This window comes from Mustelus asterias, unplaced genomic scaffold (assembly GCF_964213995.1).
Source record: "Mustelus asterias unplaced genomic scaffold, sMusAst1.hap1.1 HAP1_SCAFFOLD_201, whole genome shotgun sequence".
NCBI classification, from domain to species: domain Eukaryota; kingdom Metazoa; phylum Chordata; class Chondrichthyes; order Carcharhiniformes; family Triakidae; genus Mustelus; species Mustelus asterias.
In genome coordinates this window covers 717,492-744,879 of record NW_027590192.1, presented here as the reverse complement: position 1 = coordinate 744,879, position 27,388 = coordinate 717,492, and the positions used below count along the sequence as shown (strand labels likewise).

General features: G+C 46.5%; 1 protein-coding gene across 1 annotated transcript; it reads left to right on the top strand.

Moving 5' to 3' along the window:
• Positions 1 to 5,065: 5,065 nt before the first annotated feature.
• LOC144485610 (uncharacterized) lies at positions 5,066 to 6,244 on the top strand. The gene has a single exon (XM_078203707.1). The coding sequence runs from the start codon at positions 5,066 to 5,068 to the stop codon at positions 6,242 to 6,244; it is 1,179 nt and encodes a 392-aa protein (XP_078059833.1).
• The last annotated feature ends 21,144 nt before the right edge of the window (positions 6,245 to 27,388 follow it).

The following is a 27,388-nucleotide window of genomic DNA, read 5'->3' as shown; positions in this document are numbered from 1 at the left end:
CCTCGCCGGGGGACTGAGGCAACACATGCTTGGATTTACAGGGTGCCTTGCCCCCTTTTTTCGCGGGACAAGGCACAAAGACAGGTGGGGGCACGGCAGGAGATGACTCACAAGGGGGGAGGGGCACGCAGACCTCGAACTCTACGGTGCCCGAGGGGCCCCGCCTCTTTTTGTTAACCTGCCCTCGGGCAGGCGAGGCCCCTCGCCCTCCGCCCCTCTTCGCCTTGCCGCGCCCCCCCTGCTCTCCCGTCACTTCCCCCCGAGGTGGCGGCGTCGCCAGTTTTGCCGGCTCGGGGTCGCTTACCCCCCCATGCTCGGGCCCATGATCCCGGGCGCCGGACCCAGCACTAGGCCCCGGAGAGACCACGGGCCCGGCAGATGGTGGTGGTGGTGGTGGTGGTGGGGGGGGGGGCGCAGGTGGAGACTGAGGCGGTCCCCGAGCCGGCTGCCGGGGTGGTTGGGGTGTTTTCCCTGGGGGCCGGGGTTCCGGTACCCCCCTTCTTTTTTGTAGGTCCCTTATGGGCCTTTTGGCCGCGCGGGGGCTCCGCTCCCCCCCCCCCGCCGGCAGCTGAGGTGGCAGCTGCTGCCGGCGTGGCCTCCCCTCGCGGAGGGGCAGATGGTACTGGTTTGGGGGGAGAGGGGGCTGCGGTGCCAGCTGCGGCCGCCTTGGGTTGGTGGTCGGCGGCCTTGGAGACGGGGCAGTTTTTTCTCACGTGCCCCGCCTCCTTACAGGCATGGCACCGCACACCGTCCGCGGACCAAAAGACCCGGTACGTGGTCCCCTCGTGGGGGACATTGAACCCTCCCTCCAGTTCCTCCTCCCGGGCCAGGCGGACAAAAACCTGGCGCCGGAAGGAGTATATGTGGCGGAGGGAGGGGTCCCGAAGGCCGAGCGGGATCGGCTGCACCCCGGACCTGACCTCCCCCAGTAGATGGAGGTGGGGGAGGAGGAGCTCACTCGGTAGGAAGGGCGGGACGTTCGATATTACTATCTTGTGGGCGGTGGCCTCCAAAGGGTCCACCGCCAGGAACGTCCCGCCCACCGTGAGCCCCTTTTCCAGGGCGAGGCGAACCGCCCGCTCGGCCTTCAGGAAGAATACGGCCCGGCCGTACATCTTTGAGGCCGCGACAATGGCTGAGGGGCCGACAACCCCAGCCATTGCCTTAACGCAGGCCTCGATAGACATGTCGGGGTGGGCGTAGCACTTCACCCCGAGCTGCCGCGTGATTAAAGAGAATGGCGGCAGGGCCTTGGGAGCGGCGGGGGCTCTGGCAGCCGCCACGCCCGCATAGGTGGGCCGAGAAGGCCCTGCCACCGGCGACGCTGGTGATGTCGCCATTGTATCAGGGGAAGTGCTACACCCCGAGACTGCCCAGATGCACGGCAGGGCGTATGTGGGATGGGGAAGATAAGGCAGGGTGGGGTAGGCGGGGAAGGGTGTAGGTGCTCTCTCCTCGGAGCGAGAGAGGGAGAGAGGAGGTTGGAGGAGCAGGAGGGAGATGAGGCACAAGGCCGGTGCCCCAGTCAGGAGGGAAAAGGGGAGGGGGTGCCGGTCCCGGGGGCAGCAGTAGTGGGTAGGGGAAATAGGAAAGGTCTTCACCCCCCCCCACTGCAGATGGAAAAGAGACAGTCCAAACGCCTTCGCCCCCCCCCTCTCCTCCAGTCACTCCCTGTCCTCTCTTCCTCCCCCCCCCCCCCCCCCCGGGAGAGCGCACCCTCCAGAGGCCGGATGGCAGGCAAGCAGGCAGTCAGGCAGTCCAGACGGCAGGCAGCCCAGACGGCAGGCAGGCAGGTAGGTAAGCAGGCCAGACGGCAGGCAGGCAGGTAAGCAGGCCAGACGGCAGGCAGGCAGGTAAGCAGGCCAGACGGCAGGCAGGCAGGTAAGCAGGCCAGACGGCAGGCAGGCAGGTAAGCAGGCCAGACGGCAGGCAGGCAGGTAAGCAGGCCAGACGGCAGGCAGGCAGGCAACAGGCAGGCCGGGCAAGGCAGGCAGCAGCTCACCTCCCTCCTTCCTCCCCGCAGGGAGCGAAAAACAAACAAACCCAACAAAACAAAAACAAAAACCGGGCGTCTCCGTGAGCAAAAACGAAAAAAAACAAAGGTACTCACAAAAAGAAAAGAAAACAAACCCAAAATTTCCGCCCGGCTCCGACCCGGGGCCCCCCGCTACTCGGGCGAACGTGAAACCAGTTCACCACGGAAACAAAGTGCAGGCGCTGCCCCAGAGGAGGCACGTTTCAGGCCGTCTGAAGCTCAATCTTCATTCAGAGAGAGAGAAGCAGCAGCAGCTTCGCTGGGCAGGAATGGGCAGCTGAACAAGCTCATTGTCCACTTCCGCATTCAGACAATGGGGAAGCTCTGATTGGATGGAGGACCCGAGTACTTCCGGTCCTCCAGAGTTCCCATTGGTCAATCCCCCGCAGACAGACAATGAAGGGCGGAGCCTCACTTGGGGGTGGGCTGGACTTTGTCCTCCAGCCGCGCTGAGCTGTTGTCCAATGGGAAAGGCTGGAAGACCCGGACAGACAATGGTCAGTGCGCCGGCTTTGGCCCGGGCCCCGCCCCACACCCGCACATGCGCATTCCCCCAAAACCCGCACATGCGCACCTCTGATTCACTGCCGCTCACTAGCTCCGGCCAATGGGAAGACGTGGAGGACCGGAAGGATCCTGGTCCTCCAGCCAATCAGAGCGCGGGCTTTGTGTGAATGAAGATTGAGCTTCAGACAGACTCCAACTTCCTCCTGTTTCAACCTAAAAGAGGCCAACATCTGTGAGTAAAACACTTTCTTTTCTCATTCTGGGGGTAATTGGAGAATTGCAACAACTGAAGGGAAAGGAAGTGAATCCAGGGAGAGTGCAGACTCAGGAAAGTTTGGCCCAGGTCTCTCTCTCTCTCTTAAAGAAATTTAAGAGAAACATAGAAGATAGGAGCAGGAGGAAGCCATTTGGCCCTTCGAGCCTGCTCTGCCATTCATTAAGATCATAGATGATCAAGCAACTCAATAGTCTAATCCTGCTTTCTCCCCATAACCTTTGATCCCATTCGCTCCAAGTGCTATATCTAGCCGCTTTTGAATACATTCAATGTTTTGGCATCAATTACTTCCTGTGGTCATGAATTCCAGAGGCTCACCACTCTTTGGGTGAAGCAATGTCTCCTCACCTCTGTCCTAAATGGTCTACCCTGAATCCTCAGACTGTGACCCCCGGTTCGGGACTCCCCCACCATCAGAAACATCCTCCCTGCATCTATCCTGTCGAGACCTGTTAGAATTTTATAAGTCTCTATGAGATCCCCCCTCATTCATCTGAACTCCAACGAAAACCATCCTAACCTAGTCAGTCTCTCTTCATACATCAGTCCCGCCATTCCCTGAATCAGCCTAGTAAATATCCTTTGATCCCTCAGCTTGACACATTTATTTGTCTGTCTAAAAGGATGGTCTTTTTTCTAATGTTCACAATTAAAGGGCAGCTTTCCCCAGGAGATGGCTGACATTTACGTTAATATAGGACAGAAATATGTCTAGTGTTGTTATATGGTACCCAGATTAGATATATTATTTATGTTTCTGTAATAAAATACTTTTATTATTATTTCTTGCATTGTAATATAATGCTGTAGCGATGTTATACATTTCCAGTCATAAAGCCCATTACAGCACAGAAGGAATCCATTCGGTAACTCGAGTCCATGCTGACTCTCTGTATAACATTCCAGTCCCATTCCCACTCTCTATCCCCATTCTCCTGAAAGTTTATTTCCTTCAAGTGCCCATCCACTTTCATTTTTAACTAGAATCCATAGATATGGATGGAGATTTACAACTTTTTGGGAATGAAATAGGAAAGAATGTTCCAGAGAAACGAGAATTGTCTGCTCTGAATTTCTATCCTATACTGACTGTGATGACTTTTGCAAACTCATTTCACAGGATTTTGAATGAGGAATCACAGGCAGAAATCTCAACCGTCACATCTAGAAAGAGTCATATTCCTTGGGATCTGAATATCTTGTAATATGGAACTGTAGCTACGTTATATATTTCCAGACATCTCGTCCCTCAGAGGGTTGTTAGTCTTTTGGATTTCTCTTCCACAGGAACCAGTTGAGGATGAGGATCATTGAATATATTCCAGTTAGACAGACTTTTGACTGACAAGGGTGTCAAGGGTTATGGGGAACAGACAAGAGGATGGAGCAAAAGCTAATATGTGGGGGAATTTCTTCACTCAAGGATGTGGTAAAGCATTGGAATTCTCAACCCCTGAGGACAGTGAAACCTCAGTCATCAACTATTTTCAAGAGTTTGATTGATTGGTTTCTGGATATTATAGAGATCAAGGGATATGGGTTTAGTGTGGGGAGAATGATGCTGAGGTAGATGAACAAATTATCTCATTGAATAGTTTAAAAGGCTCGATGGGCCAAATGGCCGACTGCAGCTCCTATTTGTTATGGTCTCTGTGTCCAGGACAGGAAGCAGTGAGCATGGATCTGTCAATCAGCCTCAATCAGCACCTTCAGGAGAATTGGGAGGGTGAATATTAGATGCAGAAGAGTGAGAATGGAGGGAGAGTGTGTGGGATGGAGATTCACAGCTTTTTGGGGAATGAGAGAGGAAAGAAGGTTCTATAGAAACTAGAATTGTCTGTTCTGAATTTCTATCCTGTACTGACACTGATGACTTTTGTGAACTCGTTTTACAGGATATTGAAAGAGGAATCACAGGCCAAAATCTCAAACGTCACGTCTCGATCTGACAGAGTCATATTCCATGGGAGCTGAATATCATCGGCCTTTGAATCTAGAAGGAGAAATTATTGTCCAGTCTGTTGAGTTGAAAAGATTTCAAACATCAGTGTGATTCGAAAAGCACCAACACACTGCCACACTCGAGTGAGAGTGTTCCAGTGCACTGACTAAAGAGCTTTGACCAGTTACACAGCCTGAATAACTATCACACCATTCACAGCGGGGCGAGACGGTACCCGTGTTCTGTGTGTGGACGAGGCTTCAACTGATTGTCCACCCAAGAGAGAGGCAAGAACACCTGCACCATGGAGAAACCATGGAAATGTGCGGACTGTGGGAAGAGGTACAGAGCCCCATCTCTGCTGGAAGCTCATCGGCGCAGCCACACTGGGGAGAGACCATTCACCTGCTCTCAGTGTGGTGAGGGATTCACTCAGTCATCCAGCCTGCAGTCACACCAGCGAGTTCACACTGGGGAGAGACCGTTCACCTGCTCTCAGTGTGGGAAGGGATTCACTCGGTCATCCAGCTTGCAGTCACACCAGCGAGTTCACACTGGGGAGAGGCCATTCACCTGCTCTCAGTGTTGGAAGGGATTCACTCAGTCATCCCACCTTCAGAGACACCAGCGAGTTCACACTGGGGAGAGGCCATTCACCTGCTCTCAGTGTAGGAAGGGATTCATTGAGTTATCCAGCCTGCAGAAACACCAGCAAGTTCACACTGGGGAGAGGCCGTTCACCTGCTCTCAGTGTGGGAAGGGATTCACTCAGTTATCCAGCCTGCAGACACACCAGCGAGTTCACACTGGGAAGAGGCCATTAATCTGCTCGCAGTGTGGGAAGGGATTCACGCAGTCATCCCACTTGCAGACACACCAGCGAATTCACACTGGGGAGAGGCCCTTCACCTGCTCTCAATGTGGGAAGGGATTCATTGAGTTATCCAGCCTGCAGAAACACCAGCGAGTTCATACGGGGGAGAGGCCATTCACCTGCTCTCAGTGTGGGAAGGGATTCACTCAGTCATCCAGCCTGCGGACACACCAGCGAGTTCACACTGGGGAGAGACCGTTCACCTGCTCTCAGTGTGGGAAGGGATTCACTCAGTTATCCAGCCTGCGGACACACCAGCGAGTTCACATTGGGGAGAGGCCATTCACCTGCTCTCAGTGTGGGGAGGGATTCACGCAGTCATCCCACCTGCAGAAGCACCAGCGAGTTCACACTGGGGAGAGGCCATTCACCTGCTCTCAGTGTGGGAAGGGATTCACTCAGTCATCCAGCCTGCGGACACACCAGCGAGTTCACACTGGGGAGAGGCCGTTCACCTGCTCTCAGTGTGGGAAGGGATTCACTCAGTTATCCAGCCTGCGGACACACCAGCGAGTTCACACTGGGGAGAGGCCCTTCACCTGCTCTCAGTGTGGGAAGGGATTCACAGTTTCATCCCAGCTGCTGAGACATCAACAAGTTCACGAGTGATTCCCAGGGGTTGGATTCTGCTGTTATTGTTTCTGCTCTCAATTACATCCAGGACTGCATTTTGTTCATTCTCACAGTTGGTCAATGGGAAGGGGCAGAGGGTTTCTTTGTGCTGGACTGGCTGGTCTCTGCCTCCAGTGGGCTGATGTTCTTTGAGTCTTTTTGTGAATACCTGGTTTCAAATGTCACAAGGATCACAGAGTGACAGGGTGTTAGGAGGTTTTGAGATATTTAGTCAGAAGAAAACAGAGGTTGGCAGTGCAAAGGTACCTTTCTGAATGGAGGGCTCTGACAAGTGACGTTCCTCAGGGATCAGTGCTGTGACTTTTGCTGTTTGTAATATATGTAAATGATTTGGAGGAAAATGTAACTGGTTTTATTGGTAAGTTTGTGGACGACACAAAGGTTAGTGGAATTGCGGATAACGATGGGGACCGGCAGAGGATACAGCAGGACATAGATCAGTTGGAGACTTGGGCGAAGAGATGGCAGATGAAGTTTAATCTGGACAAATGTGAGGTAATGCATTTTGGAAGGTCTAATACAGATGGGATATGTACAGTAAATGGCAGAACCCTTAAGAGTATTGATAGGCAGAGGGATCTGGGTGTACAGGTACACAGGTCATTGAAAGTGGCAATGCAGGTGGGGAAGATAGTCAAGAAGGCATACGACATGCTTGCCTTCATCGGCCGGGGCATTGAGTTTAAAAATTGGCAAGTCATGTTGCAGCTTTATAGAACCTTAGTTAAACCGCACTTGGAATCTAGTGTTCAATTCTGGTCACCACACTACCAGAAGGATGTGGAGGCTTTGGAGAGGGTGTGGAAAATATTTATCAGGATGTTGCCTGGTGTGGAGGGCATTAGCTATGAGGAGGAGTTGGAGAAACTTGGTTTGTTCTCACTGGAACAACGGAGGTTGAGGAGGGCAACCTGATAGAAGTCTACAAGATTATGAGGGGTACGGACAGAGTGGATAATCTGAAGCTTTTTCCCAGGGTGGAAGAGTCAATTACTAGGGGCATAGGTTTAAGGTGTGAGGGGCAAAGTTTAAAGGAGATGTACGAGGCAGGTTCTTTACACAGAGGTTGGTGGGTGCCTGGAACTCGTTGCCGGGGAAGGTTGGGGAAGCAGATACGATAGTGACTTTTAAGATGTGTCTTGACAAATATATGAATAGCATAGGAACAGAGGGATATGGTCCCCGGAAAGGTAGGGGGTTTTAGTTCAGACGGGCAGCATGGTTGCTACAGGCTTGGAGGGCCAAAGGGCTTGTTTCTGTGCTGTAATTTTATAGAGAATAGAATAGAATCCCTGCAGTACAAAAGGAGGCCATTCAGCCCATCGAGCCTGTTCCGACCACAATCCCACCCAGGCCCTACTCCCGTAACCTCACACATTTACCCTGCTAATCCCCCTGACACTCGGATCAATTTAGTATGGCCAATCAACCTAACCTGCACATCTTTGGACATTTATTGGTGAAACTAACAATGCAATAACACGAAGGGCCGATAGTTAACAGGGCTATAAAACAGGTGGATGTAATCGTCAACAGAGCCCAATTCCCTAAACCTTTCTCATATAGACTTTCACCCGTGCCCTCCTGGCGACCCCACAACATCTCCATCTCCTGTGGTCCAGCGCCACATCAACACGTCCCCCCAGGACGCACATCAGAACTGGAGGCAGCCAGCTGCACTCCGCACCCATTTGCCTGTGATGCCCCTGGCAGGCGTCTGCTGGAGAGCTGGGACCGAGAGGGGTCCAGCCGTCTTCCTGGTGATATGGATGTATCCTTGCCTTGCTGTTCACCCTGCTGCTCTTGAGATGCTCCGGTGTCAGGAAAGGGGGAGTCGGAAATCGCTGCATCCCATCGACTGGAATCCCCCGGGTGGAAGGCCCCAGCACCGTCCCCAGGCCCCCCTCCTCCCTCGAGGCGCCAATGGACCCCTGGGTCACTCCATGGGACGGTGAAGCTGACTCGGGGGAGGGAGTGGTGATTGGGAAATTCTGCAGGGGTGGTGATTGAGGAGGGGGTTAGTGGGGGGAGCTCTGCAGGAGTCCTGATGGGGGAGGGAGCTGGTTGTCGGAGAAACTCTGCAGGGGTGGTGATTGAGGAGAGGGTTAGGGGGGGGAGCTCTGCAGGAGTCCTGATGGGGGAGGGAGCTGGTGATCGGGGAAACTCTGCAGGGGTGGTGATTGAGGAGAGGGTTAGGGGGGGGAGCTCTGCAGGAGTCCTGATGGGGGAGGGAGCTGGTGATTGGGGAAACTCTGCAGGGGTGGCGATCGGGGAGGGGGCGAGAGGGGGAACTCTGCAGGGATGCTGATTGGGGGGAGGGGTTGGTGATTTGGGGGAAACGCTACAGATGAGGAGATTGGCGGGGCGATTTCTGTGGGGAGGGGGGGATGTCCACTGAAGCTGGAAACTGGGAGGATGGAGCGCATGCACAATGACACCCCTCCAGATCAGCAGCTGGCTTCCCCAGCAAGTTTAGGTTCCTCCCCTTCCTCCTGCAGTGAGGATTATATTGTGACTGTTTTTGACTAAGTGCCACAAGATTGATTTTTTAAATTTGCCCAAGAAACGAGTTTGAAACTTTTCTCACTCATTCAGCACTTCGAATTTTTTTCATGAAATTCCACCCGATGTCTTTTGGTTCGAAACCAATGGAAACAGACATGCATTTTATCAAAACCTCGCAAAAGTTTGAATATCACTGTTCAATCTTTCCTTAATCTTTCCTGCTCTATAGAGTGCAGTTCCAGCTTCTCTAATCTCTCCATATGGATTATCCATCCTGAGGTCCCCAGTATCACAGATGCCCATCTTCAGCCAATTCGATTCACTTCAAGGGATATCAATAAGCAGCTGAAGGCAATGGATAAGGAAAAATGCAAACTGGCCAACTGCCATCCAATGTCTCTCGTCTCGATCATCAGCAAAATGATGGAAGATGTTGTTGCCAACGGTGCGATCGAGCAGCATTTATACAGCAATAACCTGCTCACTGATGCTCATTTTGGGTTCCACCGAGGACCACTCACCTCCTGCCTCATTTACAGCCTTTGTCCAAACATGGACAAAAGAGTTGAACTGGGTGATGTTGGAGTGATTGCCATTGACATCAAGGCAGCATTTGACTGTGCGTGGCATCAAGCAACCCGATTAACATTGAAGTCAATGGGAATCGGGGGGAAACTCTCCACCGGCGAGAGCCACATCCCGCACAGAGGAGGATGATCGCGGTTGTTGGAGGCCAATCACCTCAGCCCTAGGGTAGTGTCTGAGGCCCATCCACCCTCAGTTGCTCCACCAATGACCCTCCCCCCATCATAGAGTCAAAAGCGGAGCTGTTCATTGATAATTGCAGTCCTCATGACTGAGAATGATACCAGGGATGAGGATTTTCTTTTATTCTTTCAGGGGATGTGAATGTGGCTGGCAAGGCCAACATTCATTGCGCATCACTGATTGCCCTTGTGAAGAAAGTGAGCCACTTTCTTGAATCGCTGCAATCCATCTGGTGTAGGTATACCCACAACGCTGTTAGGGAGTTCCAGGAATTTGATGCAGTGACAGAGAAGGAATGGTGATTGATTTTCAAGTCAGAATGGTGTGTGATGTGGAGTGCAATTTGCAGATGGTGGCATTCCCAAACGCTGGCTGCACTTGTTTTTCAAGTGGTAGAAGTTAGGGTTTGGAACATGCTGTGAAAACAGCCTTGGTGATTTCTTGCAGTGCATCTAATCTGTGGGATACACTGCCACCATTATGGGCTAATGGTGGATGTTTAAGGTGGTATTTGAGATGCTGATCAGGCGAGCTACTTTGTCCTGGATAGGATCTACAAAATTGTTGCAGATACACTCATCCAGGTAGGGAATATTCCACCTTACTCCTGATTTATACCTTGTGAATCATGGCAAGCCTTTGGGGAGTCATTAAGTGAGTAACCTGCCACAAAACTCCCAACCTCTGATCTGCTCCTGTAACCACAGTATTTAAATGACTGGTCAATGGTAACCCCAAAGTTATTGCTGGTGGGACATTCACTGATGGTAATGCCATTGAATATCAAGGGAAGATGGTTAGATTTTCTTGCTGGAAATAGATATTTCCTGATAATTATGTGGTGTCAGTATGAATTGACAATCAGCTCCAACCTGAATGTTGTCCTGGTCCTGCGCTGCATGCGGGCAGCTTCAGTATTCAGAGTTGTGAATGGTAATATACACTGCAATCATCAGTGAACATCCCCGTTTCCGACCCTACGGTGGGGAGACGGTAATTAATGAAGCCGCTGAAAATGATTAGACCCAGGAGACATGAGTAACAACAAAATATATTTATATAGCGCCTTTAAGTAATAAAACATCCAAGGAGCATTGTAAAATAAAGTATGACATTGAGCCACAAAGAAGATACTAGGTTAGATGACCAAAGGTTTGGTCAAAGTGGTAGATTTTAAGGGGTGTGTTAAAGGAGTAAAGCGAGGTGGAGAGTTGGAGACGTGTAGGGATGGTATTCCAGAGGTTGGAGCCTAAGCAACTGAAGGTAGAGCTTGCAATGGTGAAGCAAGGGCAGGGACAAACTAAAGACCAGAATTAGAGCAGTGTAATATATTGAGGGTTGTGGGGCTGATAGGAGATTATAGATATTGGGACAGGCAAGGTCATGGAGTGATTTGAAACCAAGGATGAGAATTTTAATATTAAGTTGTTGCTTTACTGGGTGGATCATTGTGCACGAGGGTGATAGTGGAATAACACTTAATGTGAGTTTAAACATGGCCAGCAGAGTTTTAGATGAACCCTGCAATGACCCTTGCAGTGATGACTGACCTCCAACAACCACAGCCATCCTCGCCTGTACCTGGTATATCCCCAACCGGCGGAGAGTTCCCCCCCGAATCCCACCGATTCCAACCCTGTGTAGGTCCCTTTCTGCCACACTCAGTCAAATGATGTCTTGATGGATTTTCTTTGTTCTTTTTTGTTTTGTTTTTTTTGTTTAAAGAAAACAAAATTTTCTTTGCTCTTTGTTCTGTTTGGAACATCCCAAATGCCCATCCAATTTCCTTTGTAATTGTTTATTGTCTCCACTTCCTCCACCCTCGTAGGCAGCGAGTTTCAGGTCATTACCATTCGCTGCATCAGAATATTCTTCCTCACATCTCCCCTCCCCTTGCATCTCTGACCCAAAACAAGAAATCTGTGTCCCCCTCATCCTTGTCCCATCAGCTAATGGGAACAGCTTTTCTTTGTCCACCTTATCTAAACCTGTCAGAATCTTGTCCACCTCTATCAAATCTCCCCTCAACCTCCTTTGCTCCAAGGAGAACAACCCAGCCAGACATTGACAATAAAGAACAAACGAACAGAATATGTTCCTGTCTGAAATCAAATGGGAATGTTTAATTTCTGTTTTAAAGATATTGTGAATATATTTTCCTGGACAATAAAGGAATCAGCTACAACAGAGCAAGAAGAAGACAGTTTCAATGTGGAATTGACTGGAATATTGTCTCTGGATTTAAACAATGGAGAAACTACAAACATGAAAGAAAATAAATTTCAAAATGTGAACTCTGTACAGACTGTTTTCAAAATAGAACTTGAAAATTCACAAATGAACAGCAATGAAGACTCTCTTTTGCAGGAGGACCTTTGGATTATAATTATTGGAAGAAGAAAAGTTTCAGAAAACACTGCAAGCAGTAATTTCCATCTTCAGTGGACTGAGATTCCTGGACATGGAACCCAGCAGTGTGCTGTTACCAAGCTGGACTTGTGACTGTGAAGTGGACAATGGAGGGATTATTATGTCTATTGCAGGTTATAAGATAGATCAACATCGGAAAACAGTGGACTTAGGAACAGGAGTCGGCCATTTGGCCCTTCGAGCCTGCTCCACCATTCAATAAGATCATGGCTGTTGTTAAGATATACAGCATGTTGTATATTGTAATATTCTAAATGGGATATTATGAAGGTGATACATTTCCATTTCTTCCTGTTTTTGTTCCAAAAATCTAATTTCATAATTCCTATGTTTTAGAAATAAGAATTAGTTGCAAGAATTGCTTTTAAAAAATGGAAAACCTGGATTGAGAATCTGATGAAAACACCCTCAGGGAATTCGCAGTCACAAAGCATGGCCCATGTTGGTTTAAGAAGTCAAAACTCGAGAGGTAAGAACTGTAAAAGGTCAGCTGGATCTTTTAGCTGGAGACATTGGGTCTGACAATTATTGTACTGTTTTTGTTCGGTGAATTCTTCATGCAGACCTCAGGAAAAAAGGTCCAATTTTGAAGCTGAACATCTGTTAGATATTCAATCGTCTCTGTTACCATGGGGATATGTGATTCAGGGTGGAGCCTTGGTTAGAATTAGACCATAAGATATAGGAGCAGAATTAGGCTATTCGGCCCATCGAATCTGCTGTGCCATTCAATCATGGCTGATAAATCTCAATCCCATTCTCCTGCCTTTTCCCCGTAACCTTTTGAGTCCTTTCCAATCAATGACCTGGTTCCAGCGGACAGTCTGCAGTTAGCTTGGAAGCCACCAATTGTGGGATCAGGAGCTGTGAACCATCTGTGGGACTAGAAGCCTAGAGGACCATTAGAAACCAGGGGTGTTTCCAACATTTAAATCCCTCAGCAAGAATGCAGTGAAGCCCATGTTTGGACTGAGGAGTCCACAGTTTGAGAGCTTAAAGGAAAATTGGAGGCTTGTTTAGTGAAAAGATAATGGATGGACTCCCATAAACTCTTGGAGCTTGGAGAATATCTGGAGTACTGGGGAGAATTAAAGTGAATTGTGGAGAGCTTTAGCATACCTTTGGGATGGTCCTAGGAACAGAAGTGAATGAAACTTCAAGATATCATTAAGTATAAAGAAACTCTTGGGGTGAGGTAAAAAAATAGAACTAGGTTTATATCATAAATCTTCATTGAGTGTAGTATTCAATTTGTAGTGTTGTCTTTTTAAATTTTATTTAAACATACAGTAAAGTTTGTTTTTGTTTAAAAATGTGGAATCTTGTGATGTAATTCTTTCAGTTAATCACTGGGTGTTCGAATTTCTCTGCAAACGTTAACAGTCCTGACCGGGATCGCAAAAATTCACACAAACAGTGTTTCAAAACAAATCGAAGAAAAAGATGGTTTTTCTTCTTCAACACAAACGTTACACATGAAGAAACCCTCTTCTGGTATCTCCAATAATTTGTTGCTTCGAGCAATTCTTTTCATGGAACAATCAGATAATTGATGACTGAAAATGGAACTAATTGTATCCCTTTAAAGCAGGAGGGCGATCGCCCGGCACAGAGGGGAATTAGGGATTTCTCCCATAGACCAATTGACAGGGATTCTACCCTCCAACCACCTGAAGTGAATTCTTTACATGAATCATCCGTGCCAGTGCAGTTATCAACTTGCAGTTTGGCTGATCAGAAAATGCCTTGTTGCTGATTTTCCTTGTGTTAGGAAGTGACAATGCCAAGGCCAGATCTTGTTTCCTCCTTGATCGGGATGTAACCCGTGTCCACATCTTCATTCTTCCACTGGTTGTAAGGTTCAGACTCCGAGAACATCGGCAGGTAATCAGACCCTGACAATTCCCACTGCCTTTCAGTCATTTCTCACAAAAGCTGCTGGGATTGTAAACTTCTGTCTGAAATATACTTTCTTTTAGTTTCCAACCTTCACCATTAGACAAGCATTTTCTGTTACCATGTTATAATCCTGACAGCCTTGGGGCGGAGTCAATCTTTATTTGGTCTAGGTTTGTTCACAGAATCAAACATTACAGGTTCAACTCTGACTCCAAGCTATATTAGTGAGTCCCACTTTGTACCTGCTCATTATAACTATCTAATCAGTGCCCTCTGAATAAACTTAACCTCTATTGATATAATTAACAGCCACAGTCAGAGCATCCAAAAGATCACTAATGGGTGTGCCTGCCATGGTGCCTCAGCAGCTTGGATGAACAAGTGAATCCTTTCCCACACACTGAGCAGGTGAATGGTCTCAGTTTGGAAACTAAGGGAAAATAAAATTTCAGGCAGAAGCTTCCAATCTGGTAGGTTTTATGAGAAATCGCTGAAAGTGAGTGGGAATTATCAGGGTCTCTCCCCAGTGTGAATTCCCTGATGTTTCAGGAGGTCAGATGATGTTCTAAACCTCTTTGCACAGTGAGAGCGCCTGAACGGGGTCTCCTCAGTGTGAATGCGCTGGTCGACCCTCAGGTAGGCTCAGGTTTTAAAGCAGCTCCCACAGTCAGAGCATTGAACAGGTTTCTTATTGGGGGAGGTGCCTCAGTATTCCAGCAGACTGGATGATTCACTGAGTCACTTCCCACACACACATCAGATGAATGGCCTTTCCCCAGTGTGTAATCGTTTGGGTCTCAGCAGACCAGATAATTGAGTGAATCTCTTCCCACACTTGGAGCAGATGAATGGCCTCGGCCCAATGTGAATGCGTTGGTTTGTCAGTGGGAGGGATGAGTGAGTGAATCCTTTCCCATGCTCTGAGCAGGGGAACAGTCCCTCCCCCGTGTGAAATCGCTGGTGGTTCTACAGGGTAGATGACTGAGTGAATCCCTTTCCACACACACAACAGGTGAATGGTCTCTCCCCATTGTGAACCCGCTGGTGTGTCAGCAGGGCAGACGAATCGCTGAATTTCTTCCCACACTCAGAGCAGGTGAATGGCCTCTCCCTGATGTGAAGTCGCTGGTGATTCCTCAGGGTGGATGAATCACGAAATCCCCTTCCAAACTCAGAGCAGGTGAACGGTGTCTCCACAGTGTGGCTGCATCGAAGGGTTTCCAGCTTCGAGGGACAATTGAATCCCTTCCCACAGTCCCTACATTTCCATGGTCTGAGTGTCTTTGTACATCTCCAGGTTCAGATGAAGGTTTGACCCCACAGATAACACATACATGGTCTCTCTCCTCACTGTGAATCCTTCAATCTTTTCCAGGCTGTGTAACTGGTTAAAGCTCTTTCCACAGTCAGTTCACTGGAATACTCTCACTCGAGTGAATGTGTCTCAGTGATTTTCCAGTCACACTGATGTTTAAACAGTTTGAAGGGACAGACAAACATTTCCCATTCTAGTTTCAAATGCCGATGGTATTCAGATCCTGAATAATTGGGTGACTCTGTCAGATCCTAACGTCATGTTTGTTGAGATTTGTGTCTGTAAATTCTCCCCTTCTAATAGCCTGTGAAAGAAATTCACAAGAATCATTGCTGTCAATACAGGATAAAAACTCAGAACAGACAATTCTAGTTTCTGTGGAACATTCTTTCCTCTCATTCTTGAAAATTTGTAAACCTTCATCCCTCCATTCTCACTTTGCTGGACCTGAAATAGACATTGTCCTGAGGGTGCTGATTCATCCTAATCGACAGATCCGTGCTGACTGTTTCATGTACAGGACACATATTCCCGAAATCTTCACACAGGCTTGTGTCTAAGCATATAAAAAATTTGCATATTTAGTGGACTAAAAATGTAAGCAATATTCAGAACTCTATTACATGATTAGAGATACATGATTAGAGATTAGAGATTAAAGTCCAAAGATGTGCGGGTTAGGTTGATTGGCCATGTTAAAATTGCCCCTTAGTGTCCTGGGATGCATAGATTAGAGGGATTAGTGGGTAAAATATGTAGGGATATGGGGGTAGAGCCTGGGTGGGATTGTGGTCGGTGCAGACTCGATGGGCCGAATGGCCTCTTTCTGTACTGTAGGGTTTCTATGATTCTATGACAGATGGATGCAGAAGAACTTGACTTAGGGAGCAAGCAATCATGTTCTGGAACTCACTGACGATGAGAGTGGTGGAAGTGGAGATGACCAGTGATTTCAAAATAAAATTTGTCGGGCACTTGAAGGAATTAAACGTACTGGGGAACAGGGATATGGAGGAAAAATGGCACTGAGTGGATTCCCCGACAGAGACTGGGCACGGACTCAAGCTGCTGAATTGATTTATCTTGTGCTCTGCTGACTCTTTGACTGGAAAATATACAGAGTAGTTACAATACTATTCTGGAATTAAACAACATCAACTGTAATACAAATCCATAAATAATATATCTAATATGCACCATATAGTAAGAAGTCTCACAACACCAGGTTAAAGTCCAACAGGTTTATTTGGAATCACAAGCTTTCACAGCGCTGCCCCTTCATCAGGTGAGAAGGAGCAGCGCGCTGAAAGCTCATGATTCCAAATAAACCCGTTGGACTTTAACCAGGTGTTGTGAGACTTCTTACTGTGCCCACCCCAGTCCAACACCGGCATCTCCACATCATATGCACCATATAACAACACCAGACATATCAATGTTGTTACGATCCTCATGGTCACCTTATAATAAACACATTCCCACAAATCACAATGGAATAAACTGAAAGACAATGTTTCATTTTTAAAAAATTTTACTTTAAAAATTAATCTAAAATTAACATCACTGAATCATTCATTAAGAAACAGTATTTGAATAGACAAGATAAATTACACTTTAAAAAGCTCGGACAATAAAAACAGGTTCCACAAAATCACAAACATTTCCCCCTCAGTATATTTGGCTCTAATTCCAGTTCCAGAGAATTTCTCTGTCTCTGTATTTCCCAGGGGCAGAAAGAAAGTGTTTTCCTCACAGATGTTGGTCAGAGGAGGAAGTTGGAGTCTGTGTGTGAAGTTTGAGTCTGTGTGAAGTTGGAGTCTGTGGTGAAGTTGGAGTCTGTGTGTGAAGTTTGAGTCTGTGTGTGAAGTTTGAGTCTGTGGTGAAGTTTGAGTCTGTGGTGAAGTTTGAGTCTGTGTGTGAAGTTTGAGTCTGTGTGTGAAGTTTGAGTCTGTGGTGAAGTTTGAGTCTGTGTGTGAAGTTTGAGTCTGTGGTGAAGTTTGAGTCTCTGGTGAAGTTTGAGTCTGTGTGTGAAGTTTGAGTCTGTGGTGAAGTTTGAGTCTCTGGTGAAGTTTGAGTCTGTGGTGAAGTTTGAGTCTGTGGTGAAGTTTGAGTCTGTGGTGAAGTTTGAGTCTGTGTGTGAAGTTTGAGTCTGTGGTGAAGTTTGAGTCTGTGTGTGAAGTTTGAGTCTGTGGTGAAGTTTGAGTCTGTGGTGAAGTTTGAGTCTGTGGTGAAGTTTGAGTCTGTGGTGAAGTTTGAGTCTGTGGTGAAGTTTGAGTCTGTGGTGAAGTTTGAGTCTGTGTGTGAAGTTTGAGTCTGTGGTGAAGTTGGAGTCTGTGGTGAAGTTTGAGTCTGTGGTGAAGTTTGAGTCTGTGGTGAAGTTTGAGTCTGTGGTGAAGTTTGAGTCTGTGGGTGAAGTTTGAGTCTGTGGTGAAGTTTGAGTCTGTGGTGAAGTTTGAGTCTGTGTGTGAAGTTTGAGTCTGGTGAAGTTTGAGTCTGTGGTGAAGTTTGAGTCTGTGGTGAAGTTTGAGTCTGTGGTGAAGTTTGAGTCTGTGTGTGAAGTTTGAGTCTGTGGTGAAGTTTGAGTCTGTGGTGAAGTTTGAGTCTGTGGTGAAGTTTGAGTCTGTGGTGAAGTTTGAGTCTGTGGTGAAGTTTGAGTCTATGGTGAAGTTTGAGTCTGTGGTGAAGTTTGAGTCTGTGGTGAAGTTTGAGTCTGTGGTGAAGTTTGAGTCTGTGTGTGAAGTTTGAGTCTGTGTGTGAAGTTTGAGTCTGTGTGTGAAGTTTGAGTCTGTGTGTGAAGTTTGAGTCTGTGTGTGAAGTTTGAGTCTGTGGTGAAGTTTGAGTCTGTGTGTGAAGTTTGAGTCTGTGGTGAAGTTTGAGTCTGTGGTGAAGTTTGAGTCTGTGGTGAAGTTTGAGTCTGTGGTGAAGCTAAAGACAGAAGCTGTTCTGTTTCAAATCAAACTGCGGGACTTGGAAGAAAATGATGGGAAGAGATTTTGCAATCCTCCCAGGCAGCGTACTCCAGACTGTCACCACCCTCTGGGTAAACAGGTTTTCCTCACATTCCCCCGAAACCTCCTGTCCCTCACCTTGAACCTATTTCACCTTGTGACTGACCCTTCAATTAAGGGGAATAGCTGCTCTTTATCCACTCTGTCCGTGTATCTCATAATCTTGTACACCTCGATCAGGTCGCCCCTCAGTTTTCTCTGCTCCAACGAAAACAAGCCAAGCCTACCCAACCTTGCTTCATAACTTAAATGTTCTATCCCAGGTAGTATCCTGGTAAATATCTTCTGCACCCCCTGCATTGCAATCACATCCTTCCGAGAATGTGGCGACCTGAACTGCACACGGTACTCAAGCTGTGGCCTCACCAAAGTTCTGCACAGTTCCAACATGAGTTCCCTGCTTTTGCAACCTATATCATGATTGACAAAGTGAAGTGTCACGTATGCCCTTTTCACCACCCTACTAACATACCCTTCCTCTTTCAGACATCTGTGGACAAACAAGCCAAGTTCCCTTCGTTCCACAGAACACAAACTACCAAACTTGATGGTCACGTTCTTAACGAGGTCAACACGTTGATTATCAGCCTGGAAATCCTTTCAGTATTGCTGATGGCAGGTGATGGGAACGGAACCGATACCTGGTCAACAATACTGCAGAAGTCAATGACAGACCGCTGGAGTACTTTGAAATCACAGAGCGATCAAATGGACATCCATGGTCACCAATGCCCTCTTGGGGCATGGTAACTGGAAGAGGAGGAGGTGGACAACACAAGAGGCTTAGAGAGTGGACTCTATAAATCAATGTCACTCGGCAATCTGGATAACCAGGTTTGCGCAACGTTTCTCATCAGTAAACAAACCTTCTTAAAAATAACGGTGTCCAATGATCCTTATTTGTTAACCAACAAAACCACAGTCTTCCATTATAAGTTAATGTATGTACTTGAAACTTTGATTAAATTAACCCGCCAGGCCTGCTTCGATAGCACCTTCGAAATCCGGAATCTCTTTCATCTCTCAGGAGAAGAGGAACAGATGCACAAGAACACCACATTCTGCGGCACCACTTCAAGCCACACACCATCCTCATTTTGAACCATATCGCCGTTCCTTGCGTCAAAATTCTGGAAATCGTTTTCTGCTTAGGATTACAGGCAGAGGACAACCAATTAGAAAAGTATGGAAGGAGAAATGAAAGAAAGTGAGACATTACGAGTGCGAAATACAAAGCCAACTGATGGGGGGAGGACAGAAAGGAAGAGATTCAGAAATGACACAGAATGCACTGTTCTTTCAATTCATTTATATTTCCCTAGCGTGTGTTTACATCGTTGAATTGTTTGAAAACACGTCTCTCAATAAAAGACCGCTGGAGTCTGCCCATCGACAACCTTGCGCTTGCGGACAGTGTCACGTACCCTGAGTCACCGTCAGAGGGCGCAGTCGTCACATGTTTCTCCAAACTTGAAATGACACGGACAATGTCTCTGGTACCATTGGCATACCGTTGCTATTGGCAACAAAGTCCACAGTCTATTTTTTCTGCTCTCTGTCTCCCCCACTCTCTGGCCTACCTCACGTGTCCTGCATTACTGAATGAGCGGCACGGTGGCACAGTGGTTATCATTGCTGCCTTACAGCGCAAGGAACCCAGATACAATTCCGGCCTTGGGTGACTATCTGTGCGGAGTTTGCACGTTCTCTCCGTGTCTACGTGGGTATTCTCCAGATGCTACGGTTTCCTCCCACAGTCCAAAGACTTGCAGGTTAGGTGCATTGGTCATGCTAAATTGCCCCTTAGTGTTACGGGGATATTTCCCGAACTGTAGAGTTATAGGCTCGGGGAGAAGGAAGCAGAACCACAACCGACCTCTCCTCATCAGTTTTCTCACTTCTCACTTAGCGTTTCCTTCCCAATTGAAAGTAAAGAATATGCTGTTCTCCTGACCGCTGTAACTCAGGCATTGCCATTATTCAAATGATATGAACTCTTTTTAAAAATTATTAATTGGGCGTCGGTGACAAGACAATATTTCTGTCCATCACCTTTTGTCCTCGAACCGGGCTGGGATATTTGAGAATTCGTTATATTGTTGTTATTCTGCAATCACACACATTCCAGGCCTCGCTAGGATGGCATATTTCCTTCCACAAAGTGCATTAGTGAACTTGGTGGATTTGCAGTGAAAGCGTTCCAGCACCATCAATGCGACGAGCTTTCAATATCAATTCATCACATTTAAATTTAACCTTGACTTTTCTAAATTTAAATTTTGACCATTTTTCTCCAAAATCGAATTGAAATATAACGATTTGATATGGTGGGATTTGAACTAATTTTCCCAAAGCATTATTCTGGGCCCTTGAACTACTTGTCCAGTGACCCCCATGTTGATAATAATTAATAAGAAAAAGCGCAAGTTCTTAAAGTTGACTCTTCCCAGTACATTATATCAGAATGGGATCACAACCACACAGTGCATCGTGTTGTCTCTGAGTGGACCTTTGAAGAAACGGCAATGTCACAATTAGCTGCACCATGACAATTTCATATCCTAACCCTGCTGATTTCAGACAGTAAGAAGTCTCACAACACCAGGTTAAAGTCCAACAGGTTTATTTGGTAGCAAATACCATAAGCTTTCGGAGCACAGCTCCTTCGTCAGATGGAGTGGATATCTGTTCTCCAACAGTGCATGGCCAGCTTTCAGGACAGCACCCACAGTACACGCTTTACATTATCTCAGGAATAATATACAGGCAACTAGACTTCATTGATTGATTTCTCTGTACCTTCAGTAAAACAAAGAAGATTGCATGGTATTCACAGCCCATCCACCGATAACTCAACATTCGAACATAAAAATTAGACTGCCTGCAAATCTGCTCTAACATTCAGTCAGATTACAGTTCATCTGATTTTCCGTTTAAATCCACTTTTCTGCCTTGATCTTCTTGAACCGTGGCATACATTTTAGTTAAAATGTTGGTTTCACTCAGTTTTAAAATTATTCAGTGGCCCACAGCCTCCACCGTTCTCTGGACTCTCACTGAGGCTCAGGCACTAATGCTCGGATGCTTAAATTAAGAGAATGTGCACAGAACATTGATTGGAAATCCACCAAATGTATCAACACTCCTTGCTCCTCCGTTCCAATAACAAAATGAAGGTTTTTTTCTTGACACCCCGTTTCCAAAGCGGAACAATTCGCCCAACAGTGACACCGAATGTAGTACAGGTTGGGGAGCTTCTATTCACTGACAGTCATCTGAGCAGTTACCAATCTCAGGGTGCCACTGGCGAGACACGAGACACATAATCTGACGCATGAGCCTCTGAGAAATGTCGTCAGATTATTAAGGGTGGGGATTTAGAATGGGTGTCTTCAAATAACCAATTCCGCTTTCACAGAGCGGACAGAAACAATGAAGATACTCGTCATTTGGATTGTGTGGGGGGCATTTCTAACAGGTATTTCTGGGCATCACGTTAGTTTTCTCATTTCCAAAACTTGGGTGGAATCTTACTGTTGATTACACATCACTCTTTTCTTTATCTATTTGAACATATTTTCCAGGTCTGAGCCATGGAGATTCTGTCACTCAGCCGCTGTCCTCAGATGTTAAGCCAGAAGGAGACGTGGTGACATTAAACTGCAACTATGATACTGCAGAAACCATCTATAATTTATACTGGTACCGACAGCATCCAGACTCCCAGCCCGAGTACATACTGAGAAGGCCCTCGCGGGGTAATGAATATAAAGCAGATTTTGCTAAAATCCGTTTCTCGACTGACTTCCAAATCCCGAAGAAATCCATCAGTTTGACTATCTCGGATCTGCAGTTGTCCGACGCGGCCGTGTATTACTGCGCTTTCAGCCTCACAGTGATGGAAAGCAGTTTGACTCCTGTACAAAAACTGTCTCAGCAAGATAAGTCAGAGCTCCTCGCTGCTGTATAGAACCTCTGGCAGATGCAGCCACAATGAGCAGCGGCGCTGTCAGCCGCTCAAACACAAACCGACAGGAAACCATATTCACCTCGGATCAACTGTCACCCAACTGTTTCCAGGAGAGGCCGAGGAAACAAACTGCAGAACCGTTTTAGGCCGACAAGTCCATCACATAATGAATGTGTCAATTAAATCGTCCCTTCTGCTGCTAATCAACTCTGTATTCCTCTAAAATCAGCCCTGGGTGATAAAATCCCAAACATCCGTCAAACCTGGCCGTGAAGCGCCACACACACAGCAGACGGACAGTTCTCCATGTTTGTGTGACGTCCTCTGATCCCGAAGTCCCTATTTGTCCTTTCCTTATTTTTCCATGCCTGCTTACCATATTGAACACCATTCGCTCCATCTCCCTTTTCAGTTTCTGGGCCTTTGAGGGTGAGCTGTTCATAGCGTTTATTTGATCACTATTGCTACATTCCAGACAGCTTGCACACCCTGAACACATTTCATAAAGTTGTGACTTTGATTTCTCAAACAAATCCGAGCAGCCAATTTCCACATCTCCCTGACTGTCTCCACCTGATACCAGGGTAGCATTAAACTTCTTATCATATCTGGCTTGTTCAACTGTTTGTCGCTGCTCCTCGATTCTGTAAATCAGATGACTAGTTGAATACTGTTTGGGAAACATTGTGAAATTCAATTGAATGATCAAAGTCAAAGAGTTCTGAAATCTGTTCATTTTTCATAAACTGTTTCTTACGCAACAGCACAGTCTGATCAAAAAAACCAGAGAACTGGTCTCGGGCCAAAGGCTCCAGAAATCTATAAGGGGAGATGAGGAAGAGTTGTTTAATGTTACAGAGAGGCACGGAAACAGCTTCAAAACACTAAGTCAATGAAATAGATCAAATAGATTTATAAAGGCGAATTTAATTATGAACGCGAGTTAAAACCAACTAATACAATTCCGAACGTGTCCCTCACCTCTTCTTGTGGGGGATTATATTTTGTTCTTTTCGGAAGATTCCTGTGACTCTCACTGAGTTTAATTCTTGTCCCTATTTATCGGTGTGACAGCGCCATCCTCTGGCCACCAACTGGAACTCCAATTCTGGGGAGTTTCGTCTCCTGGATCCGCTCCATGTATCTATGTGTCTCCATCGCACGGAAATACACGGCACTATTCGACAGAAGATATAAAGGAACTGTTTTGTTTCCCTTCAGCAAATCTGCAGAGAACCTCGGTTTGGGGACCTTTCTTCACCCCCTAAGCTACATTTCTTCAGCAAATATCGCGGAGCTTCCCCGGAAGACTGCATGTACCAGAGTAGAGTGGGGGTAGTGTAGATTATCAAGTAACGGCAGTCCAGTCCACACTGTCCTTCCCCAATTGTCAATTCGAAATGAGCCTGGAACACTGAAGTTTTGCCACTCATTCATGTCACACAAATACAGATTAGCTCAAAAGTCAGGGTTTAAAAATAACCACTGGATGACATGGTTACCATTTAATAATGGACCCGCCGGGCAGCAAGATCATTATAATCAGTAAGGAGCATGGAGAACACATGGTTTCCGTGTATACATCTCGATACAAAGTAACAAAATGCTCTAATTCTGCCGGTGATTCCAATCTAGTGTAAAGGGTAGCCCCTGTTATAATCTGGGTTTATTTTTTGAGGAACTGAGGGGCATTTCCAAGAGACAGGATTGGCTACTCTGCCGGAACTGATGGATATTCCCCGCCAATAAATGAGAGCTGTAAAAAATCGCATTTTCTGGTTCCTTCTGTGTCTTATACGACTTTCCTCATAACTCTGTCTCATTGCTTCCGTCTCTCTGTTATACCAACCTCTCATTTTTTTGTAAACCTCCTTATCGCTATCAAATGACTGGAAATTAATTCAAATAATTCAAGCGGTGACAACAGAGTTTGACAAACTCGACAAAGCTACCCGAAACCACCAGCAGGTGGCGTGACTTACCGACGTTGCGGAGTTTTCACATTGCTACCTGACAATCAATGTGCCCTTTGTATTTGTCACATTTAATGAATCCGTCATTACCAGAGACCATGAGACTGGCGGTGTAAATAAGAAGCCGATAGCTAAAGTTAGCGACATACATTTAAGGTCACGTGTGTTCTCTGCCCTTGGATTGTTTGGAAATGGATAATGTTCACCGGATTTAAGCAGTGATCCTTCCTTGTTGATCAGCCCCACTACTCGCCATCAGCAATTGCTGAAGCGATTCATTCCGCTGCTGTCTGCACCCGGGCAAAGACGGTGAAGGCAAAAGTAGTGGACCAGACCTTGGCTTCATTTCGCGTTTTATCGACAGTCATCGAATGGAGCAGCACCACCTTACCTTCACTGCTCACATCCGCACAGCGAAGTGTGTAAACCACCAAGGGAATCCTGCAACTCCATAATATTTGCAGATCGTGCGATGGGCCATTCACCCCATCATGCGTGCTTGGCTGTCATTAAGTGGTACAGTGGTGTCACAGTGGTTAGCACTGCTGCCTCATAATTCCAGGGATCCGGGTTCAGTTCCAGGCTACGTGGAGTTTGCAGATGCTCCCAGTGTCTGTGTGGGGTGCCCCTTTTCCTCCGACAGTTCAATGATGTGCAGGTTAGATGCGTTCAGCATTCCAACTTGTCAAATATTTGTGGGTTAGAATAAATCGCCACGATAAATCTGTGGGGTTACGGTGATGGAGCAGGAGAGGACCAGGAAAATATACTCTGTCGGAGAGTCACTGCAGACTCGAAGAGCCTGATGGCCTCCTTTTGCACTGTATGGATTCGAAGACAATTATTGATCTTTTCATCAACTGCATTCCCTAAACTCCATATTCCTTATGCAAACGTAATTGGAGCAGCGCTGGTAAGCTTACTTCCAGCAATGTAGCTCAAACAGACATGAGAGTTTATTTATTGAATTTTCAGTCATCTACCTGAATCACTCAAACATTCTGGTTCACTGTGTACCATTCAGGATACCTGTCACTGAATCAAGTGGTTAGCTGATTTCCGTCAAACACTTACTCATCTCGAACCTCTTAATGAGGAAGTATGATCTGTATTGCTGAACGTTCCCCTCCAGTTATTTCTCGGATCTGATCTGCTTTCTTCCCGACTACAAGATACAATAGCAAATCTTCCCTTGTTGGTGTTTCTTCCAACATTTCGGATGATACAAGCATCTAAAACCAGTCGTAGAAGCTATTCGGTTACCTCCTTTACCGATTTCTTGCATAGAAATAATACGAGACAATATAAATCTCCATTACTATTGTTGCATAATTTGTCTGCATATTTCTTCCACTACCTTCCTTCCCGGTGCAGAGACATGGTGAGGGACACAATAAGTTCAGAGATAGGGTTGTCGAGGTGAAGAGCTATAGAGTGACACGAAGATGTACAGATTCCGAAAGATACTGAGAAAGAAACTCCTGATATTGAGTTTGATGTAACGGTTAAAATGCACTCAGTGTAAACGTTTGCATCCCATCTTCTGATTCTGATTCGCACGCTGTCTCTCAAAGGCAATAAAGAAAGACTTCCATTTATATACCGCCGTTCATGACATCAGGACTTCACAAAGAGCTTTACACCCAAAGAAGTCTTCGAATTTTCATCACTGTCTTAATATAGGAGACGTGGCAGTTAATAGGCTCGCTTCAAACTCCACAAAGAACAAAGTGATAATCAGGTCATCGATTTTAGTGATATAGATTGGAGGGCTGATGGAAAGTGACATCTGTCAGAAAACCTGTCATTCTGTCATCTAAGTTGCCATTTCCGCTCTTCGGTCGCACAGAAAAACATTCAAGTTCTCATTTCAGGTTTTGGCTCATTTAGTTCCACTGTTGAGGTGGAGGGTGGGTGATGCAGGCTTTATAAACCTATTACTAAGGGTCCGAAGCTGTGTTGCTGCTGTGTTCTGTATTCTGATATTATGCATCATTTTCTCTTTTTGACATCGATATTCATTCTTCTCATTCAGGCCAGTGAGGAAATGGGGGCAGTGTTTCAGGATCCACCGAGCATCAGAGTGAGTTACGGAGACAGTGTGAAGCTAAACTGCAATTGTTCGACATCACATACTTCTACTGCTTTCTTCTGGTATATTCAGCACCCAGAGAAACACCCTCAATATCTATTGGAAAAAAGGAGTACTGGAAAAAATGTGACTGCCTTTGGGAAGCGGCTGCTTTATGCTACCTTAGATAACACAGCAAGAACTGTTCCTTTAAGCATTCACTATGCGCAGTTCTCTGACAGTGCGGTGTATTCCTGTGTACTGGGACACACAGCGTTACCAGGTCAGTAGAGACCCGTACAAAAAATGCTCCTTCTTTCTAATATGACGTTTTGACTCCACACAAGTTGTGATATTTTGCAACTGCCGCAGCAATGTGATGTACATTCTATTAACTACATTCAACAGTTAAATTTGTCTGTATCTGGTTCACTATCTCGTCGGTTGGGCTTTCTCCACCTGCTCAGACTCTTTTCGCAAATCCCTTTATGTGGTTCCCGCATGCCTGACTGCTCGGTTTGTCACTCTCTCTCGCTCGCTCGCTCCCTCATTCTCAGTTTTCTTTTCTCACATTCCCGTTTATATCACCTCCATCAGACGCATTGCACTCGGTCTCATCTCCCGTTGATATGCAATGGTATTAATTATCTCCGAGTATTATCATCCTCTGGGTTGGCATTTGACAGAAGCTGAGCTGAATTATTGTGTGTGTGTGCGTGTGTGTGTGTGTGTGTGTGTGTCTGTCTGTCTGTCTGTCTATGTGTTGTGCGTGTGCGTGTGTGTGTGTGTGTGTGTCTGTCTGTCTGTCTATGTGTTGTGCGTGTGTGTGTCCCTCTTTCTCTTTCTATTCTTTCTGTCTATCGTTTTCTTTAGTTCTCCCTCTCGATTTTCGCTCTGTTGTTCTCTCAGCTGGACTTATGTCGTGCTCAACGGTTTGCAACTGTAACAAAATTAATTTTCTCTTAACCACACCCACTGATCCAATACATTAGTGCCTAACGGTATTAGATTGCAGTTTACTGGATCAATATTTCTCCTCAAATCGGTGACACGGTTTCTCAGCCAGTTTTTATTTTATATTGTCCCACAAATCTTTCTATTGGTAACATCAATTTCTGACACTATGATCACTATTGCTGAGATTTTCTACTTCACCCACCTCCTTCCACATGGAATACAAT

Bases quoted from the DNA above. Each gene is read 5' to 3' on its own strand.
- LOC144485610 (XM_078203707.1), top strand. From the start codon at position 5,066: ATGGAGAAACCATGGAAATGTGCGGACTGTGGGAAGAGGTACAGAGCC.